Source organism: Rhododendron vialii, chromosome 5a, assembly GCF_030253575.1.
Source record: "Rhododendron vialii isolate Sample 1 chromosome 5a, ASM3025357v1".
Classification (NCBI taxonomy): domain Eukaryota; kingdom Viridiplantae; phylum Streptophyta; class Magnoliopsida; order Ericales; family Ericaceae; genus Rhododendron; species Rhododendron vialii.
The window spans coordinates 9,321,641-9,344,624 of record NC_080561.1 but is presented as its reverse complement, the minus strand read 5'-3'; the positions used below and the strand labels follow the sequence as shown (position 1 = coordinate 9,344,624).

General features: G+C 39.0%; 2 protein-coding genes and 1 pseudogene across 2 annotated transcripts; 1 reads left to right on the top strand and 2 right to left on the bottom strand.

Moving 5' to 3' along the window:
- The first annotated feature begins 4,301 nt into the window (after positions 1-4,301).
- LOC131327533 (disease resistance protein RUN1-like) lies at positions 4,302-6,221 on the top strand (annotated as a pseudogene).
- A 1,519-nt stretch (positions 6,222-7,740) lies between these two features.
- LOC131327532 (NAC domain-containing protein 41-like) lies at positions 7,741-8,681 on the bottom strand. The gene is made up of 2 exons (XM_058360688.1): positions 8,226-8,681; positions 7,741-8,151 (listed from the first exon to the last, which is right to left on the bottom strand). The coding sequence occupies exons 1-2, from the start codon at positions 8,679-8,681 to the stop codon at positions 7,741-7,743; spliced, it is 867 nt and encodes a 288-aa protein (XP_058216671.1).
- A 4,399-nt stretch (positions 8,682-13,080) lies between these two features.
- LOC131327531 (protein ATAF2-like) lies at positions 13,081-14,499 on the bottom strand. Its single transcript, XM_058360687.1, has one exon. The coding sequence runs from the start codon at positions 14,497-14,499 to the stop codon at positions 13,081-13,083; it is 1,419 nt and encodes a 472-aa protein (XP_058216670.1).
- Positions 14,500-22,984: the final 8,485 nt, after the last annotated feature.

The following is a 22,984-nucleotide window of genomic DNA, read 5'->3' as shown; positions in this document are numbered from 1 at the left end:
TTGCGGACCATTATAACATCAGCATCACTAGTAGCAGCAGCCTCAACATTCTCTGCTTTCCTCGTAGATTTCTTGGTGCACTTTACTATCTTGGTGTCTCTTGAGGCATCTCTTTTTATCCTACAAAGAACATATTCCCCTTTAGGCGATTGTTTCCTAATACTCGAAGTACTATTACCATCCAGCCGCAAAGAGAACTCATGCATGGTCCAATAGCCTTTTCCCACGCTCTCGTCCATCACTCCCGATTCATTCGTGATCTGAAAACGTAGCATCCTCTTGTACCCTATCAGTTCAGGATCGGTTTGTTCATCATCAGGACCGATCTGTTGGTCGTATATTGGTTCAGACCGGTCTCTCCGTGCCACGAGCCACAGCCGGCCGTTCTAGCTCTCCGTTTGTCGCTGCCGCGTGCCTTGATCAACTTGGTGAGAATGTAGACGTTGCCTTCTTCCCACAGGTCGTTCTTGGTGAAAATCTGCCACGGGGCTTTGTTTCCAGTCCCGTAAATCTCGCGCTCGAAAACGACTTCGCAAGGCAGGGCTTCTGCACCCTTGGACTTCTTCCTAAGAAAGTCGATAACAAGTTATTGGTCTGTAGGCCTAAACTTATAACCCGCTGGTACGCTCCTCTCTCTCTCTCTCTAATCTCACTTTGTTAGTCCAGGTAATGTGATGGGATATATATAGCACAATAGAAAGTCGGCTATGTATGTATTAGAGTAGTACCGTATTATCTCCATCTGTGGTTACTTGTCCCCCACAAAAATAATTGTAATTTTTTGGAAAAAAAATACGTCGTGCATATATATATATATATGAATTTCTTTGCACCAATATAAAGGGCTTGATTAGTTCTTTAATTTGGTGTAAAAAAAATTCTAAAAAATATGCATGAAAGTATTTTATTTTTCAATCCAAAAATTTCGTTGACTTTTTGCAGAGGAAAAGTAATTTAGTACGGTTGAGTAGCACAAAGTATGTTCCTAATGGAAACAAAAAAACGCTGACTTTGGGTAATTAGTTGGAACAGATCAGTCGGTGGTGTTGGATTAACTTGTGGAGTAATTATTGAGCGGTCGCACGATGTCACAACACTCTTGTCCGCCACACGTTTCTGCAGAGTTGATTTACTTTGTATTGAGCCCCACAAACATGTGTGGCAGATAAAGCTGTTGAGGCATCACGTGACAGTGTCTCAACAACAATAATAATTTTTTGTTAAGCTCCTGCGACAACGGCTGGATTGTTTGATCGCCAGTTTCCTTTCTCTGTTTGGATTGGCCAAAGGTGGCATGGTGGTGATCGGAGGCGAATGGTCAGCGGTTTGGGTTTGGTTGCTGTCTGATTGGTGGGCGGCGGGCTAAAGATTTGTAACGTTAGGTTTTATTTTGGGTCTTTGGGGGCTGGGCTTGCTTCTTTGATTGTGCTTAATTGTAAGATTTAGATTTTTTAGATCATGTGGTGTTTTGAGCTTCATCTGTAATATTTGGACTTTGAGGCCTTTAAATGTTTTGGGCTTTGCCCTTAGGAGCGTATGGGTCTGTCCCTTCTTATTGTTTTATTCAACCTTGGAAATCTCTTTCTCCATCCCGTTAATAAAATGTAACTTTTGCCAATAAAAATAATAATTATTACTTTTTCTAGATTTTGTGACGGTGTAGTGGATTTCCACTAATTAAGAGTTGGGTATATTCCGTAACAGCAATGCTACACACACAGCAAAAGTGCACAGATTTTGTGCACAAATTTATTGTGGGGCCCACTACGGGTCCCACACAAATAATCCGAGCTGTTCATTAAATGTAAAACATTTTTTCAAAGGCCTCCGCGAAAAATCAACTCAATCCGATATATATAGGTGCTCGATTCAATCATTTAACTTTTCATTCGAGTTTCAGGATAATGAAAAGTTAGATGATTGAATCAAGCCCTTGTAGGTATTGGATTAAGCTGATTTTTTGCGGAGGCCCTTGAAAAAATGTTTTACATTTAATGAACGGCTCGGATTATTTGTGTGAGACCCGTAGTGGGCCCCACAAAAAATCTGTGCACAAAATCTGTGCACTTTTGCTGTGTGTGTAGCATTTCCCAGACTTCTACACCAAAAAGAACGTGCCAATTAGTTTTAGGGCAAAAATGTTTTGTAGAATTTTTCCTCATTAATTAGATCTAATTTTTAATTCATTTTCTGAATTTGCACAATCTACCTAATAAAACAAATGTTGATCTAAGGATTGAGATTCATTTGATCCAAGGGCTGATGTGTGCTCTTCAACTCTCTTAAGAAAACACCCGAACTCTAGCAAATATATAACAAAATGCCATCGGTTCTTTTTACCGACTGCTCGGCTTCTAGTATTGGGATAAAAAAACAAAAATATATTACAAAAATGCTGGTGCCTACGACACTATTGAGGTGCGTAATACCGTAGGCACGGACAAACACTAGTTCTAGTGAAATTGCCCCATGTATGATGCAACCCCATTCAAATGATAACTTTTTCCTCCTTTTGAGGAGAAATTTTTGGGTGCCGGGTGGGTACCATGTGGTCGTGCCCCTGTGTGTGTTCGAGTAGCGTATCCGAGCTGTTCAAAAGTGTGTTGGACAGTTCAGATTGAAACTCTCTCTCTCTCTCTGTCCTCTTACCCCACCACTCGCTCTCCTCTTTCTCTCTCCGAATTCAAAATGAATGGCCCGGATGCGCTGCTCGGGCACCACATGATGCCCCGCTCTGCACCCAAAATTTCTCCCTTTTGAGAGTAGAATTTGATAACCACCAATCAATAATTGTGGATATTATACGTTCAATGGTAAAGAATTTAAATTTTCAATATACATTTTGAACTTAATTAGGAATACCCCGTTTACAAACTGTGTGCATGTTTCATGAATATTGAAACACTTTTTGCAAATGAATTGCTGTCAATCGGAAGGCATGGATTGAACAATGCTAACAAATGCAAAAAAAAAAAAAAAAAAAATTGAATAAAGATAAAAAAAAAAAAAAACTAAAGTAATCCACAATACCCGTTTAGTATAATTTTTTCTTTTGAAACGCAATAAAGTAATCGGAAGGCATGGAAATAAGGGAAATGATTTTGCCACTCCCTTTTTTGTTAACGCCACTCCCCTGCAAGTGTATTTTTGCACCAAAAAATACATTTGCAGAGGAGTGGTGTTAATAAAAAATGGAGTGACAAAATCAGCAGCCGGAAATAAAGGTATTATTTTCAAAAACTGAAAGTACGCAAGACAAATGTACACATTCATTTTTAAGCAAGTAAATACAAAAGCGATTTAGTTTTATATGAGGAGTATTAATCATCACTAATTTTCTAATTTTTTTATTTTTTAATTGAGAGAGAGAGAGAGAGAGAGAGAGAGAGAGAGAGAGAGAGAGAGAGAGAGAGAGAGAGAGAGAGAGAGAGAGAGAGATGTATTAGGAACATGGAGAGTTACTTCATTAGATAAAAAACAAAGATTTAAATAAATAGTGGAATATCATACTTTTTAGATTTTATTATTTGCTTCGTTATCTTGTAACATCTTTCATAATTGCAAACTAATTTGAATTTGTCTTATTCACAATTCAAATTTTTACTTGGTAATAATTAATAATATATTTGTGTGTGTCTTCCCGTGTATAGAATGGAACAATGCTATAGTGCATCAAATATGGAGCTGAAAAAAAAATCAGAATTTTTTTTTATCAATTAACGTCGTGCTCGTTCCATAAACGGAACCGGAAAAAAATACCCTGTGTTTGGAATCGCAGAAAGGAAAAATTAGGGTTCCGATTGATCAGTTGGGTAATTTTCGCAATCTCGCTACTTCTTGTTGTTGATCGTCGTCTTCTTTTCTGTTTCACATTTGTGCTAGTTTGTGTTATGCTAAGTTTATGCTTTTTTTTCTTCCGTCCACTGGCTTTTGCTTGTGAGAAAGGAAGAGAAGAGAAAGGGTTGTAGTTTCATACCAAGTCTTGCTAAAAGTGATGAGATTTGGTGAGAAACAAACTGGACCCAATAAAGATTCGTCCTTTTGTTTATTTTCCATCTTTTTTCCACCATTACTTATATCTTTCTTTAGCTATCCAAATAAGTGAAACTACAAGCCTAGTGCATATTGAGAGAGAGGGCACAATATGCAGTCAGAATGTCAACGAGCCACCGAAGAATCCAGTGTTTCAGTAATTGTCTTCTCGAAAGGCTATGCTTCTTCGGGACGGTGCCTTGATGAACTTCTAGATGTTTTCCAACGCTGGAAGGCAGTTGGACATAGGATATTGCCGGTGTACTACAATGTGGACCCATCTGAAGTTGGGAAGCAGACTGGGAGTTTCGGAGAAGCGTTTGCTAATCATGAAGAACAATTCATTTCAGCAACAGATGGAAGGGAAAGGATTTGATGGAAAACGTGGAGAGGTGGAGAGCAGGTCTCAGGGAAGTTGCAAAATTAAGAGGGATGGTCTTGCAAAATCAATCTGATGGGTAAATGTCCCGGAATTCTTTATAAGGCACCATTGGGCTGTATGTGCCCGTAATTTCATTCAGATGTTGCCCACACATAGTTTTGCAGTATTTACATAAAGATTCTGACAGGAACAGGATACATGTTAATTAGAAAAGAGTTCGAAATCAGTCTAGAAATATTGTTCTAGCAGCTGGTAGTTTTCTTGATGGTTTCCCTTTCCATGTGTTTGTAAGTAACATGAAATTCTTACTCTGCTTTTTTGTTTTTTGTTTTGTTGATCAAAATCTGTAGGCATGAATCGAAGTTCATCCAGGAAATTATCAAAGAGATCTCGAACAAACTGAATCGTAGGGGTCTTGGGTGTTACCCAATACCATATTGGAATTGATTCTCGAGTTGAGAACATAAATTATTGGTTACAAGATGGGGCAACTGATGTTGGCATTGGGGTGATCGCCGGGATTGGTGGAATAGGGAAGACAACCATTGCCAAAACTGTCTATAACTCAAATTTTGACAGGTTTGAATGCAGTAGGTTTCTTTTAGATATTAGAGAGACTTCTAAATAGCCCAATGGTTTGGTACATTTACATGAACAACTACTTTCAGATATTTCGTGGTGTGGAAAACTAAAAATTGGCAGTGTTGATGAAGGGAATGATTAAGATTAAAAATGCAGTAAGTTACAAAAGGGTTCTCGTTGTTCTTGACAATGTGGATCAACTAGATCAATTGAATGCAGTACTTGGAATGTGAGACTGGTTTTGTCCCGGAAGTAAGGTTATTATAACAACGCGTTATGAGAAACTGTTGAAACCATATAAAGTTGACGACCTTTAAGGTTAAGGAAATTGATTATAATGAGTCACTGCGGCTCTTCAGTTGACATGCCTTTAGACAAGCACATCCTATTGAAGGTTTCATGGAGTACTCAAAAAGTGTACTCCCAACAGTGCAAAGGACTCCCTCATGCTCTTAAACTGTTGGGTTCTTCTCTCCGTGATAGAAGTGCAGAGGAATAGGAGACTTCATTGGAAGAAATGGAATCATTCACTGGAAATCAGATCCTATAAACACTGGCAATTAGCTTTATGTCCTTACAACATGATCACAACAGGAAATTATTCCTCCACATTGCTTCATTTTTTGTTGGGAAGGACAAGGAATATGTGGTCAAAATGCTGGATGAATGTAATTTCTATGCAACAGTTGGAATTGAAAACCTTGTGGATAGAGGCCTCATAACAATTGGAGAAGGGAATAAGTTGATTATGGATCAACTGCTCCGCGACATGGCTAGAAGAATTGTACACAAAGAGTCACCCAATGAGCCTGGGAAGAAGAATTGTAACCAAGAGTCACCCAATGAGCCTGGGAGACGTAGCACAGTGTGGGATCATGAGGATGCTTTCCATGTATTGAGTAACAAAACTGTAAGAAAGATCCTTCCTATTGCACCCTCAAGAGAAGAGATTAAAGAAACACTAGCTTCCTTATTTGTGTGTATGTGCTTCTGTAATTATGGTTGCATGCTTTTTACCTGACAATTCTTTATGCGCTACTAGGGTACAGAAAGGGTTCAAGGCCTTATCTTCAATATGCGTATATTGAGGAAAGCTAAATCTTCCATGTCAGCTACCAATGTTAGAGATAGGGCAGATTTGTTACTACAAAAGCATATTCTATCTGGAAATCCATTGAATGGTTCAACAGGAATTTGGTTTAGATCCCCTTGGCATGATTACTGAACTGACCTGAGTTACGACAATAAATCAAGGAGTTTTATGAGCTTGCGATGACTGATAGTTTTTTGTTGATGAAGCCAGTACCGTGCCATTCTACTAATCGAAACGAATCATGGGAGTGCCATACGGTTTCAGAAATTTAAAATCAACGAATGCAATAGTTACTATGTAGAACCGATTGTCCATTTGTGGAGATCAAATTGTAACAAAATTATGAAGTGATATGTCCATAATTTCATCTTTCCGTTACAAGAATGTTTTCCCTGACATGAAGGCAAACAGAAAAAACAGGAGAGCCATGCCAACATCTACGGCTATGGATACGGATAGGGTATAATGCTGGATTGGAAACAATATAACTATAGGAGACTGGGGCGTCGAAAGTTGCCTTAATCGTTTTTCCATCTCCACAGGTAACAACCAGAAGTTTATTACGCGGAATTGCAAAGGCTAGATCATTTACGCTGCCAATGTGAGACTCAATCTGAAGATTGAGAATCTACCATTAAGAAACAAAATAACATGTCAATGAGTCTCTGTGTCGAAACGAATATGAGGCTAGTGCTAGCGTTGAAGGGATGCCATCATCAAGCTAGTTGTTTTCAAAATCCTGTTTAATCAAAATCATATCAAGAAGCCAAAATTGAGTAATGCAGGTTAAGAATTGTCAATATTTCTCATTAGAATTAGCATCTGGTCTAGCATAGCATCCACATATAATGTGTCTTCCTCGCGCACACTCTTGGTACGCCTTATTGGGCAGAGCAAAAACCAGAGTTACATCAAGCTTGGGATGCTATCAAGGGATGTGCTCCCACGAAATGAGCTCTCGATGAGTTTTCTTCGAGCTGTTGAGAGCTCTTTTTTTTTTTTCAAAACAAAAAATGAGCTCTCAACAGCTCGAAGAAAACTCATTGTTAAATATGCACACAATCACGTTCACTATACATTTTTATGGACTGTAAAAATATCAATACGTAAATAAAAATCAAATACGGGACTGTTAACTTTTGATATAAACACAGTCTCACAAAGAGAACTCATGCTTTGGGATTCCAACGATATCAACTTGCGAAAGAAATGCAAAACTAACAAATCAAACAAGGAAAAATTTATCAGCAACAACTTGAGGGCCCAACGCATCAAAATCGAGATCGAAACTTGGTAGCGGCTCCCACTGCAATATGGAAACTAGTTCTTCAAGATCCGCATCCATGTCCGAAAGCCTTTGTGAGTTATTTCCCTGCCTCTCCACTTCCAAAATATCTTCTGAGAAAGGTGTTGGGGCAAGCCCGGATAGGGTATGAGGGTCCAAGGCATCAAAATCAAGACCGAAACTTGTTAGCTGCTCCGACTCCAATATAGGAACTTGTTCTTCAAGATCCGCATCCATGTCAAGAAGCATTCGTGAATAGTTTCCTTGTTTCTCCATTTCCGAAAACTCTTCCGAGGAAGGTGTCGGGGGAAGCCAAGATAGGGTTTGAGGGACTGACGCCTCAAAATCAAGACCGAAACTTGGTAGCTACTCCAACTCCAATATAGGAACTTGTTCTTCAAGATCCGCATCCATGTCAAGAAGCATTTGTGAATAGTTTCCTTGCTTTTCCGCTTCCGAAAATTCTTCAGAGAAAGGTGTCAGGGGAAGCCAAGATAGGATTTGAGGGACCGACACATCAAAATCAAGACCGAAACTTCGTAGCTGCTCCAACATAGGAACTTGTTCTTCAAGATCTGCGTCCATGTCGAAAAGCATCCCCGAATGATTTTCTTCCTTCTCCGCCTCCGATAGTTCTCGCGAGTAAGGAACAGTTTCTGTTTCCGGTGCTTCCATCTTCTGTTCTTCCTCAGACTCCCTCCTAGTACGCTCTGCGGGTTTCCGGAGCGTAACATCAGCAGCAGCAGCCTCAACATTCTCTGCTCTCCCCGTAGATTTCTTGGTGCAATTTACGTTCCTCGGAAATATATTGGTGTCTTTTGAGTCGTATTTTTTTTTATCCTACAAAGAACATATTCTCCTTTAAGCCATTGCTCGAACTCATGCATGATCCAACGGCCTTTTTCCATCGCTCCTGATTCGTCCGTGGTCCAAAAACACATCGTCCTCTTGTACCCTATCAGTTTAGGATTGGTATGTTCATCGTATATTGGTTCAGGACCGGTTTGTTGGTCGTATATTGGTTCGGGACTGGTCTCTCCATGCCACGAGCCACAGCCAGCCATTCTAGCTATCCGTTTGTCGCTGCCTTTGGCCCTGATTAACTTGGAGAGAACGTAGATGCTGCTTTCTGTCCACGGGTCGTTTTCGGTGAAAATCTGCCACAGAGCTTTGTTTCCAGTCCCGTAAATCTCACGCTCGAAAACGACGTCGCAAGGCAGGGCTTTACCCTCGGACTTGCTCTCAAGATAGTCGATAACAAGTTCTTGGTCTGTAGGCCTAAACTTATAACCCACTGGTACGCTCATATCTTGTTCTCGATCTCTATCCACACACACTCACTCTCTCTCTCTCTCTCTCTCTCTCTCTCTCTCTCTCTCTCTCTCTCTCTCTCTCTGTGTGATCTTACATTGTTAGTCCAGGTAATGTGATGGGATATATATAGGACAACAGAAAGTAGGCTATGTATATACTTACTAGAGTAGTAGTGTACTATCTCCGTCTGCGGTTACTTGTCCCCTACGAAAAGAATTGTAATTTCTCGGGAAAAAAAAATTACGTCGTGTATCATTTTTTGATTTTCTTTGCATCAATATGAAGTGCTTGATTTGTTCTTTAATTTGGTGTAAAAAAATTCTAAAAAATTTTCATGAAAGTATTTTATTTTTCGATCCAAAAATTCCTTTGACTTTTTGCAGACCAAAAGTAATTTGGGATGGTTGAGTAGTACAAAGTATGAATTTCCTAATCGAAACAAAAAACGTGACTTTGGGTTAATTAGTTGGAATTAACGGACCAGTCTGTGGAGTCGATATACTTTGTACTACTGAGCCCCACAAACATGTATGACAGTGCCCCATGTGATGGTGTTCCAAGACCGCTAAATATTTTTTTCGAGATTTTGTGAGGGTAGTGGGAAACTAGTGGATTTCCACTCCCGTCAATAGCCAATTAACAAATTTTTCTAGATTTTGAATTTTTTTCATATTTGTTAGTTTTGCACCAAACTTATATGGATTATTAATTCGTCTAGACGAGAGAAATCGAAAAAGTAAAAAATTTGTACTTTTACCCAAGTATTTTTAGAAATAACCACTTTTTAGCAGAAAAAGTAAAATAAGTCCCATTGCTGGTCTCTACGTACATTTGGGAGAGGCCGGCTTGGCTTAACGGCAAGGTTAGGGTCCGGTGGTTTGTACAACAGTGGCTGCCAGTGTAGTTAGGGTTTTGTGGGATGGTTTGGGTGGGCCAATCGAGGCTTCGGCCAGATTTAGGTGTTTGCATGGGCTTTCCTTGATTTATTTGGGTGTTGGGTTGAGCTTTATTGTATGATTTGATGTGGACCTTGGTCGACCTTTGGATGTTATGGGCTTTGCCTTGTGGTGTATTATCCAACTGTTTGTTAGATTCCCTTCCCCTTTCCCCGTTTTTTAATAAAATTCATCTTTTGCCGATCAAAAAAAAAAGTTAAATTATTTTGAGAAATAAGTGATTATTTCTCAAAATATTTGGGTAAAAGTAAAAAAAAATACTTTTCCAGCTCCTCACGTCAAAACGAATCAATATTCCACAAAAATTTGATGCAAAACTAAGAAATGCAAAAAAAATTCAAATAATGACAAATTAACTCATTTTAAGTTAAGTTTAAGAACGCAGCCTAATTAAGAGTTTAGTGTATTCCCTAATTTTCTCTCGCTCCTAGACTTCTACACGTACCAATGAGGACGTGCCAATTAGTTTTAGGGAAAAAGGTTTTGTAAATGTATTCCTTATTAATCAGATCAATTGATTTATTTTGTGACTTTGACCTCACAATTCTAATGAAATTGTCCCACGTATGATGCAACCCCATTCAAATCACAACTTTTTCCTCCTTTTGACAGTAGGTTTTTTTGGTAACGTAGTTTCTGAGTCAGTTTGCGCGCACCACGGGACAGTAGAATTTGATAACCACAAATCATTAAGTTTGGATAATATACGTTCAATGGTAAAAAAAATTAAATTTTCAATACATGCACTACGCCAAATTTTTGCATCAGCAGCATTAAAATTGGCTCTCTAACCCCCCAAAAAACCCTTCGGCTTCAACATCTTCCTCCGCTGCCGGGGGAGGCACTTTGCAGTTCCATCCGTCTAACTGCCCTTTTGGCCACCGACCCCCTTCCCACCTCATCGTCTTCTCCGATCGTGCCGTTGGTAATAACAGTAGGTGTAGCCTGTTCTGCTCAACGGCGAGGTGTGGTCTTGGGGTTGGAGGGAGGATTGTGTGTTTTTTGCTTCGATCGTACCACCGGCTATCACAATTGGTGTTATCGGTTCTGCTCAACGACGAGGTGCGGTCATCGACGCTGGGAAATTGCGTATGGTGAGCTGGTGTGGCCGCTAGATCTGGGCTTACTGTTTTCAGTTGTGCTCAAAGCTTCAAAGGGTGATTTCATGTTTGTGGTGGGCTGTTGTTTTCTGATCGTTTCGGTGGGCGATGGTGCTGGTCATTGGCTACGTGTCTAGTGGTTTTGATTGCGACTTGCTTCGGGTTTTTAGGTGGTGGTTGTTTGTTTGGGTATGGTGGTCGGCGGTTGCTTTCGGCGACGGTGGTGTGTCGTTGCTGTGTTTTGGTTAGGGTAATTAGGTTTGAGGGTTGGGCCAGGCTTGGCTCCTCTTGGATTGGGTTTGGCCCATTGATGTTCGTTATTGTATGATTTGGGCATATTAGCCCTGTTGCTCTTAATTGTTTTGATCTGGGTTTTTAGACCCATTTTAAGTGATTGGGCTTCGACCTTTAGAGGGGCTTCGTCCCATTGGGTGTTCTGAATTCACTTCTTGCCAATTTAGTTATTAGGTCTTGTATTTGACTAATTGTTCTTCTAAACAAGACGTTATTTCCTTGCTCCTATTAGTCTTGCAATAATTTCAAGATTAATGAAATTTTTTTGGCTGTTCAAAAAAAGTGGCATTAAAACCGCCAGTAACAGTCCCAAAACCCCGCCGGTTAAAGTAAATTATTGCTAGTAAATTTTCCGCTGGCAAAACAATTGTTGAAAATACAAAAACGGCAGTAAATTACCGCCGGTGAAGGTTTCTAGCTATTAACGGCGGTTTTACTACCATCGCTAAAAGTTCTTGGAAAAAATAGGAGAGCCATGCCAACATCTACGGTTATGGATACGTTATTGTATTTATGCTGGATTGGAAACAATATAACTATAGAAGATTCGGGAGTTGAAAGTCACCTTAATCGTTTTTGCATCTCCACAAGTAACAACTATAAGTTTATTACGCATAGCATTGCAAAGGCCAAGATCAGTTATGCTGCCAATGTGAGACTCAATCTTAAGATTAAGAATCTACCCTTAAGAAACAAAATAACATGTCAATGAGTCTCTGTTGGTCGAAACGAATATGAGAGCCTGGACCTACCTCTTAATTCCTCTGAATATTTGCTTTGCCGTGATAAGAAATGTAAGTGCAAGATATGCATATGTAGCACCAGATGCTTCGTTACCAAGAAAAATACTTTTTATCTCAATCAACTGCGTCTACTTAGATCCTGAGAGCGACCAACAAGCAGAAGGATATGGGGTCCATAAAGAAAGATAGCCAGAGTTTCTTGATTGAAAGATGAGAGCCGAGAAAGATTCAAAGTCTAGCCAAAGTTGAGAAGGATTGATTCTGAAGAAGAAGTTGTTCGGGACTTTCTCATCGTTGAGTTTACTCTCTATTCAGCATTGCAATGCCAGATCTATTACATGTGAGTTCAAACTAGCACTCTCCGGATTGATATATTACTAGGTGGAAAATCAAAGGTTTAGGAAGGCCGGGGTAATGTCTTGTAAGTTTCTGCCCTAACTGTCATGGTTTCGGTTTTCTGTACATGGTGACCTTTAGAAAAATCCTAGCTGCGACTGCTGTAGGTTGGTTTGTCGCAATGGCTTGGTTTTTCTTTTGCTTGTTTTTGGTTTTGAGGGTTCTCCTCTCTTTGTTTGGGATTCCAATAAGGATATACACTCCCTTGCTTCTCTTTTTGTTTTTTCTCATACCGATATTAACTAGCGAAAGAAATGAAAAACTAACAAATCAAACAAGGCAAAATTTATCAACAACAATAATTTTTAATACAGGAAAAAAAAAATCAGCATCGGCTCTCTGAGTTTCAAAAGTTTCAAGATATAATTCCCATGATGATGGAGCTTTCAAGCTAGGAGCATTTGGTAAGAAAATTGCAGCCCTATCAGTTAAACGTTATTGCTTCAAACCGAAATACTTCTTTCAGGAAATATAGAAACCAGCATCTGTACGTTGTTTTCGTCCACACAACAACCTTATTCCATTCATCACATCACCATCGGACATCATTTTATCGATGACAGGATAAATAGCGAAATCTAATGTGCACAAACTACCATGAGAGAAATAAATGACAGAGTGACTCCTTCATATCCCTTTGGTACTGAGCGATTGTGTACTACATACGTACAGCGCAAAAGAACAGGCAAATAGAACAGCAAACCAATAAGCAAATTAAAGAAGCAAACCATTAGGAAAATAGAAGTAGGTCTATACTCCAAAGCATAGAACGATCGTAACTGATAAGAACATTCCATATCTATAATTCTGTTTTCGATTGATTCCTTATAAATGAATGACTAATGGGCTCGATCAATGACCTACTAGTAAACTAACATCTACTGCTCATATTTCTTTTGTTTTTCATTCCCCTCCAACAACAAACAAGCTCCATTCCTCGTTCAACGCGTCAAAATCAAGACTGAAGCTTGGTAGTTGCTCCAAGTACTCCAATATAGGAACTAGTTCTACAGTATCCGCATCAACGTCAGAAAGCATCTGCGAATAAATTCCTTGCTCCTCCGCGTCTGAAAATTCATCAAAGAAAGGTGTTGGCACTGTCGGGCCGGGAAGCCAAGAATCAAGACCGATACTACTTGGTAGCTGCTCTGACTCCAATATAGAAACTAGTTCCTCATGAAGATCCGCATCCGACATGGAAGAAAGCATTTGTGAATAATTTCCTTGCTTCTCCGCTTCCGAAAGTTCTTCCGAGAAAGGTGTTTGGGCAAGCCCAGATAGGGGTTGAGGGTCCAACGCATCAAAATCAAGATCCGCATCCACGTCAAAAAGCATTTGCGAATAATTTTCTTGCTTCTTCGCTTCTGAAAGTTCTTCCGAGAAAGGTGTTTGGACAAGCCCAGATAGGGCTTCAGGGTCTAACGCATCGAAATCAAGATCCGCATCCATGTCAAAAAGCAGTTGCGAATAATTTCCTTGCTCCTCCGCTTCTGAAAATTCTTCCGAGAAAGGTGTCGGGGGAAGCCAAGATAGGGTTCGGGGGTCCGACGCATCAAAATCAGGACCGATACTTGCTAGCTGCTCCGACTCCATCGTAGGACGTAGTTGTTCAAGATCCGCATCCACATCGGAAAGCATCTGTAAATAATGTCCTTCCTTCTCCGCTTCCAAAAGTTCTTGCGAGTAAGGAACTATATTTTCTGTTTCTAGTGCTTCCACCTTCTGTTCTTGCTCAAACACCTCCTTCCTCGCACGCTTTGCGGGCCTCGGGACCTCAACATTCTTTACTTTCTTCGGAGATTTCTTGTTGTCTTTTGAGTTATATATTTTCTTTATCCTACAAAGAACATATTCTGTTCCTTTAGGCGATTGCTTATTCCTAGTCGAAGTAGTACCATTACCGCCATACAAAGAGAACTCGTGCATGATCCAACGGCCTCCTTCCCCACTCTCGTCCATCGCTCCCGATCCGTTCTTGATCCGAAAACGCAGCATCCTCTTGTACCCTATCACACAACGCTTTTTGTTGAGTATTCGCACAGGACCGGTCTCTCCGTGCCACGAGCCACAACCGGCCGTTCTAGCTGTCCGTTTGTCGCTGCCGGTGGCCTTGATCAGCTTCGTGAGAACGTAGATGCTGCCTTCTTCCCACGGGTCGTTCTTGGTGAAAATCTGCCACGGGGCTTTGTTTCCGGTCCCGTAAATCTCGCGCTCGAAAACAACATCGCAAGGTAGGGCTTTACCCTTGGACTTGCTCTCAAGATAGTTGATAACAAGTTCTTCGTCTGTAGGCGTAAACTTATAACCCACTGGTACGCTCATGTCTTGTTCTCGATCTCTCACCACTCTACTCTCTCTCTCTCCTCTCTCTCTAATCTTTGGCTCTCTCTCTCTCTCTGATCTCACGTTGTTAGTCCAGGCAATGTGATGGGATATATATAGGACAATAGAAAGTCGGCTATGTATGTACTTACTAGAGTAGTAGTGTACTATCTCCGTCCGCGGTTACTTGTTCCCTACGAAAAGAATTGTAATTTCTCGGAAAAAAAATACGTCGTGTATCATTTTTTGAATTTCTTTGCATCAATATAAAGTGCTTGATTTGTTCTTTAATTTGGTGTAAAAAAATTCTAAAAAATTTCCATGAAAATATTTTATTTTTCGATCCAAAAATTCCGTTGACTTTTTGCAAAGGAAAAGTTATTTGGGATGGTTGAGTAGTACAAAGTATGTATTTCCTAATCGAAACCAAAAACGTGACTTTGGGTTAATTATTTTGGAATTAACGGACCAGTCAGTGATGTTGGGTTAAATTGTGGAGTAATTATTCAGTGGTCACGCAGTGTCGCAACACCCTAATTCGTCACACGTTTTTGTGGAGTCAATATACTTTGTACTATTGAGCCCCATGCAAACATGTATGACAGAACCTCACTTGACGATGTTTCAAGACCGCTAAATATTTTTTCTAAATTTTGTGAGGGTGGTGGGAAACTAGTGGATTTCCACTCCCGTCAATAGCCAATTTACAAATTTTTCTAGATTTTGTCGCATTTGTTAGTTTTGCGCCAAACTTATGTGAATTATTAATTCGTCTCGATGAGAGAAATCAAAAAAGTAAAAAAATTGTACTTTTACCCAAGTATATTATTGGGTAAATTTCATTTACCTCCCCTGAGGTTTCTGACAATGACAGACACCTCCCCTCACGTTTTAAAAATTACACTTACCTCCCCTCTGCTTTAGTTATCGGCTGCAGATTCCCCCATTGCCATTAGAAGACTGTTACTAGGTAACGGAAAATGCTTACATCAGTTACTAAATTCATTTCATTACCAATTTTACCCCTTTAGAATCGTTTTGTGAAATTAATGCCCTTCTACACTCAATTTAAAAGATGTTCATGTTCCTAATCAAAACTATTTAAAAGAGATCAAGTTATTATACATATCTCACATGCACGCGTGTCTTCAAAATTAAACCCATATATACATTGATTTTAAATATGCGTGTATAAGCATTTTTTTTTACAAAACTTTGAAAACACTTTTGATTTTTTGAAGTCAAATGCATATGTAGACATTAATATAAAGAAATTACAGTTTCGTTTCTTAATCATTTTTTAGGAAACTTGAAACAATTTTGACTTTTTTTGAAGTCAAATGCATATGTAGGTATAAATACAAAACAATTTCAATTTCTTTCCTTTATCATGAAACTTCAAAAGTCTTTTTTTTTTTGTATAGAATAACATAAATTTCTACAAACAATATGGCTTTAAATTAAGGTAAACTTTTTTTTTTTTCCAACCCTACATTGTGCATCTTTTTTATACCAAGAAAATTATGTTAAAAGTTTTAGCCAAAACATATTTTTTTTCCAACCGATTTCTTTTTTGAACTTTTAGATTAGATATATACATTTGGTTTTAAATATGCATGTATAAATTTTTTTTTCTACGGAGATTGAAAAAACTTTTGAATTATTTGAAGACAAACGCACACGTAGGCATGATCCCAAAGAAATTACAATTTCTTTCCATTTTCATGAAGCTTCAATTTTATTATTTTTGCAAAGAATATCAAAAATTTACAAAATACATAGCTTTAAATTAAGGTTACAAATCATCCAAAAGTCTGGAAAAAAAATTAATTGGAGTAAAAAGACATATTTTTGCTAAAACTCTTACACAGTTTCTTAACTAAATCATCTTTTTTCTCCAACTGATTTTTTTCCGAACTTTTGGATCTTGTAAGACAAATTTGTAATTAAAAGATTACAAGTTTCATGGTATTACAAAATTCTATGGTATAATGAATATAGTTGCTAATCGAGGCCAGTCTAAATTAGAAGTATACATGTCAAAATTACTCTCCTATTTTTCAGTAAAGGACCTTACGGCTACATGATTTACCCATATGTTTTTTCCGATAATGATATTATGATAGGATATTCTAATACAATTCAATTTAATTTATAAAGCAACAAAATCATAATTGAAAAAAAGGTAATGGGTTCCCAATCGGTAACAAATAACTTTAGAATTTTGCCGAAATTAAATTTTAATAACTTCAATGAAACTAGAAATCTAAAACTAGAAATTTAAATCTTTGAAAAATAGGCAAAATAATTATAATTTTAAAGTTTGTTTCCACAAGAAATTTAGAGATAAGATGAAGTAAACTTTTAATTTTAAAATTCTAGACTAGATAACTATTGCATTAACTCCAATAACTTAATTAAATTATATAACAGAGAGAGAGAGAGAGAGAGAGAGAGAGTGTGTGTGTGTGTGTGTACCTGCAATTGGTAGAAACCTCAGGGGACGTCAATAAAAGGGTAAAACTGTACATTCATGCGCTCCGTTAACATCTGTTAGCCTAAGAGTCTGACAGGGGAGGTAAGTGCAATTTCAGAAACGTGAGGAGAGGTATCTGCCATTGTCAGAAACCTCAGAGGAGGTAAGTGAAATTTACCCTTTGACAAATAACCACTTTTTAGCAAAAAAAAAGTTAAATAAGTTAAATTATTTTGAGAAATAAGTGATTATTTTCCAAAATATTTGGGTAAAAGTAAAAAAAAAAAAAATACTTTTCCGGTTCCTCACATCGGGACGAATCAATATTCCACAAAAGTTTGATACAAAACTAAGAAATGCAAAAAAAATTCAAATAATGACAAATCAACTCATTTTAAGTTAAATTTAAGAACACAGCCTAATTAAGAGTTTGGTGTATTCCCTAATTTTCTACTGTTGCTAGACTTCTACACATACCAATGAGGACATGCCAATTAGTTTTAGGGAAAAAGGTTTTGTAAATTTATTCCTCATTAATCAGATCAACTGATTTATTTTGTGACTTTGACCTCACAATTCTAATGAAATTGTCCAACGTAGGATGCAACCCCATTCAAATCAAAACTTTTTCCTTTTTTTGACAGCAGTTTTTTTTGGTAATGTAGTCTCTGGGCCAGTTTGCCCGCACCACGGGACAATAGAATTTGATAACCACCAATCATTAAGTGTGGATAATATACGTTGAATGGTAAAAAATTTAAATTTTCAATAAACTACGCCAAATTTTTGCATCAGCGGCATTAAAACCGGCTCTCTAACCCCCCAAAAAACCCTTCGACTTCAACATCTTCCTCTGCCGCTGAGGGAGGCACTTTGCAATTCCATCTATCTCACTGCCCTTTTGGCCACCGACCTCCTTCCCACCTCGTCCTTTTCTCTGATCGTGCTGCCGGTCAACACAGTTGGTGTAGCCGGTTCTGCTCAATGGTGAGGTGCGGTCGAGGGGTTGGAGGGAGGATTGTATGTTTTTTGCTCCGATCGTGCTGCCAGCTATCATTGTTGGTGTTATCAGTTCTGCTCAACGGCAAGGTGCGGTCATCGACGTTGGGGAAATTGCGTATGGTGCACCGGTGTGGCCGCTAGATCTGGGCTTACTATTTTTAGTGGTGCTCAAAGCTTCAAAGGGTAATTCCGTGTTGGTGGTGGGCTGTTGTTTTCCGATCGTTTTAGTGGGCGACGGTGCTAGTCATCGCTACGAGTCTGGTGGTTTTGATTGCGACCTGCTTCGGGTTTTCAAGTGGTGGTTGTTTGCCTGGGTATGGTGGTCGGCGGTTGCTTTGGTCGGCGGTGGTGTGTGGTGGCTGTGTTTTAGTTAGGGTTAGGTTTGGGGGTTAGGCCAGGCTTGACTCCTCTTGGATTGGGTTTGGCCCATTGATGTTCGTTATTGTATGATTTGGGCATATTAGGCTTTTTGCTTTGGGTTTTTAGACCCATTTGGGGTGATTGGGCTTCGACCTTTAGAGGGGCTTCGTCCCATTGGGCGTTCTGAATTGGCTTCTTGCCAATTTAGTTATCGGGTCTCGGATTTGACTAATTGTTCTTCTGAACAAGACATTATTTTCTTGCTTTTGTTAGTCTTGTAATAATTTCAAGATTAATGAAATTTTTTTTGCTCATTAATCAGAGGGGCTTTTAGATCTGGATTTTGTTTTGATCTGGGTTTTTAGACCCATTTGGGGTGATTGGGTTTCGACCTTTAGAGGGGCTTCGTCCCATTGGGTGTTCTGAATTGGCTTCTTGCCAATTTAGTTATTGGGTCTCGGATTTGACTGATTGTTCTTCTGAACAAAACATTATTTTCTTGCTCGTATTGTTCTTGTGATGGTGGGGGAAATTAGCGCATTTTCACTAATTTAGGGTGTATTCGGTTATTCTCTCTCGTTCCCGTTCTTCTGAACAAGACATTATTTTCTTGCTCCTATTGTTCTTGTGATGGTGGGGGAAATTAGCACATTTTCACTAATTTAGGGTGTATTCGGTAATTCTCTCTCGTTCCTAGATTTCTACACCAAATAGGACGTGCCAATTAGTTTTAGGGGGAAAAGTTTTGTAAATTTTTTCCTCATTAATCAGATCAAAATTTTAATTCATTTTGTGAATATGACCTCACAATTCTAATGAAATTGCCCCACGTATGATGCAACTCGTTCAAATCATAACTTTTCCCTCCTTTTCAATGGTAAAAAATTAAAATTTTCCATATATACATTTGGAACTTAGGAATACCGCGTTTACAAACTCTACATGTTTCATGAATTTTGAAGCACTTTTTACAAATCAATAGCTTTCAATCACTTACTGTAATTTTTTCTTTTGTAATTCAATAAGGTAACCGGAAGGCATGGAAATAAAGGTATCATTTCTAAAAACTAAAAGTAATTAGCAAGACAAATTAATGTACACATTCATTTTTTAGCAAATACAAATTAAAAACGATTAAAGTTTTATCTGAGGTATTAATCAATCAATATCTTATATAAATGTGTTTGAGCACCAAAAGTTTCCAAGCCCCATCCCTAATTTTCTAGATTTTTTATTTTTTAATTCAGAGAGAGAGAGAGAGAGAGAGAGAGAGAGAGAGAGAGAGAGACGTGGGGGAAGAGACGGAGATAGATGTTTTCGTTGATTAAGCCAGTACCGTGGCATTCTTCTAATTGAAACGAATTCATAGGATTGCCTTACGGTTCGAGAAATTGAAAATCAATGAATGAAATAGTTACTACTCTGTATGTAGAATGAATTGCCCTTCATTTTTTTGCCAATCGGCAGGATAGATTATTACATCATGTATGAAGTACAAAGTACAAGCTACGGAACACTACATCTATTGTTTGTGAGTATGCGAGATAACCAAGTCCAACAATTGAACCAACAGGATAAATAAGCCCAACTACAAGCCTCATTAAGGGGAGAAATAACTCCAACAAATACAAAGAAAATAATATCCACACTCAATGAAATGACTCGGACTTCCTAGTGAGATACAATAGTACTGGTCAGCTAAGATAGCCCTATTTGATTAACCAATTGTCCATTTGAGGAGATCAAGTCGACAAAATTACGGAGTGACTTAGGGGTAAATCTCTCCAGCTTCAGAATTGACAGGAGATGGACACTATCCATTTCCCAGAATCTGATAAAATGGCTATCACCAGCAGGCCCAGAAATGGTTTTTTTTTGTTGTATCAAACTGCACAATGTAATCGGAAGGTGTATCCAATCCATTGTGGCTTCTCGCTCTACCGTGTTTGCTTTACTCGATTCAAACAAGACGACATACAAGCTGGGCTCCGGAGGTATGATATGTCCATAATTGATTAATTTCATCTTTCCATTGGTGGAAGTTGAAAAATAAACTAAAAAAAAAAGAATGTCAAGCCTAAAATCATTAGGCAAGGGAAAATAAACAGAAATCTATATCCAATAAGCAGAAAAAAAAATGGAGCTAAAATTGATCCTTACAAGAATGTTTTCCCTGACATGAAGGCAAACAGAAAAAAATAGGAGAGCCATGCCAGCACTATGGCTATAGATACGGTTACTGTATTATGCTGGATTGGAAACAATATAACTCTAGGAGACTTGGGAGTTGAAAGTCGCCTTAATCGTTTTTCCTTCTCCATAGGTAAAACCAGAAGTTTATTATGCCGATCGAATTGCAAAGGCCAGATCGTTTACGTTGACAATGTGAGACTCAATCTGAAATTGAGAATCTACCATTAAGAAACAAAATAACATGTCAATGAGTCTCTGTTAATTAGTCGAAACGAATATGAGACTAGTGCTAGCGTTGAAGGGATGCCACCATCAAGCTGGCTGTTTTCAAAAAGCCTATTTAATCAAAATCATATCAAGATGCAAAAATTGAATAATGCAGGTTGAGAATTGTCAGATCTAGAATAAAACTAAGCCCAATATTTCTCAGTAGAATCAGCATCTGGTCTAGCATAGCATCCACATATAATGTGTCTTCCTCGCGTGCACTCTTGGTACGCCTTATTAGGGAGAGGAAAAACCAGAGTTACATCAAGCTTGGGATGCTATCAAGGGATGTGCTCCCATGACATGAGCTCTCGATGAGTTTTCTTCGAGCTGGAAAAAAAAAAGAGAGCTCTCAACAGCTCGAAGAAAACTCGATCATTGTTAAATACGCACAAAATCACGTTCACTACATTTTCTCCCAGCATACGATCATTGTTTCCAAAATGACTGTTAAAATATTAATACGTAATTAAAAATCAAATACGGGACTGTTAACTTTTGATATAAACACAGTCTCACAAAGAGAACTCATGCTTTCGGATTTCAACAATATCAACTTGCGAAAGAAATGCAAAACTAACAAATCAAACAAGCCAAAATTTATCAGCAACAACTTGAGGGCCCAACGCATCAAAATCGAGATCGAAACTTGGTAGCGGCTCCCACTGCAATATGGAAACTAGTTCTTCAAGATCCGCATCCATTTCCGAAAGCCTTTGTGAGTAATTTCCCTACGTGTCCACTTCCAAAAATTCTTCTGAGAAAGGTGTTGGGGCAAGCCCGGATAGGGTATGAGAGTCTGAGGCATCAAAATCAAGACCGAAACTTGGTAGCTGCTCCGACTCAAATATAGGACTTGTTCTTCAAGATCCGCATCCGTGTCAAGAAGCATTCGTGAATAGTTTCGTTGCTTCTCCATTTCAGAAAATTCTTCCGAGGAAGGTGTCGGGGGAAGCCAAGATAGGGTTTGAGGGACTGACCCATCAAAATCAAGACCGAAACCCTCCGACTCCAATATAGGAACTCGTTCTTCAAGATCGGCATCCATGTCAAAAAGCATTTGTGAATAGTTTCCTTGCTTCTCCGATTCCGAAAATTCTTCAGAGAAAGGTGTTGGGGGAAGCCAAGATAGGATTTGAGGGACCTACGCATCAAAATCAAGACTGAAACTTCTTAGCTGCTCCAACATAGGAACTTGTTCTTCAAGATCCGCGTCCAGGTCGGAAAGCATCCGCGAATGATTTCCTTCCTTCTCCGCCTCCGAAAGTTCCCGCGAGTAAGGAACAGTTTCTGTTTCCGGTGCTTCCATCTTCTGTTTTTGCTCAGCCTCCCTCCTAGCACGCTTTGCGGGTTTCCGGAGCGTAACATCAACAATCTCTGCTCTCCCCGTAGACTTTTTGGTGCACTTTTCGTTCCTCGGAAATATCTTGGTGTCTTTTGAGTCATATCTTCTTTTTATCCTACAAAGAACATATTCTCCTTTAGGCCATTCTTTGAACTCATGCATGATCCAACAGCCTTTTTCCATCGCTCCTGATTTGTCCGTGGTCCGAAAACACAGCGTCCTCTTGTACCCTATCAGTTTAGGATCGGTCTGTTCATCGTATATTGGTTCAGGACCGGTCTGTTGGTCGTATATTGGTTCAGGACCGGTCTCTCTGTGCCATGAGCCACAGCCGGCCGTTCTAGCTATCCGTTTGTCGCTGCCTTTGGCCTTGATCAACTTGGTGAGAATGTAGACGCTGCTTTCTGTCCACGGGTCGTTTTCGGTGAAAATCTGCCATGGGGATTTGTTTCCGATCCCGTAAATCTCGCGCTCGAAAACGACGTCGCAAGGTAGGGCTTTACCCAGCCTTGGACTTGCTCTCAAGATAGTCGATAACAAGTTCATGGTCTGTAGGCCTAAACTTATAACCCGTTGGTACGCTCATATCTTGTTCTCGATCTCTCACCACTCTACTCTCTCCCTCTCTCTCTCTAATATTTGGCAATACTCTCTCTCTCTCTCTGATCTCATGTTGTTAGTCCAGGTAATGTGATGGATATATAGAGGACAATTGAAAGTCGGCTATGTATGTACTTACTGGAGTAGTAGTGTACTATCTCCGTCCGCGGTTACTTGTCCCCTACGAAAAGAATTGTAATTTCTCAACAAAAAAAATTACGTCGTGTATCATTTTTTAATTT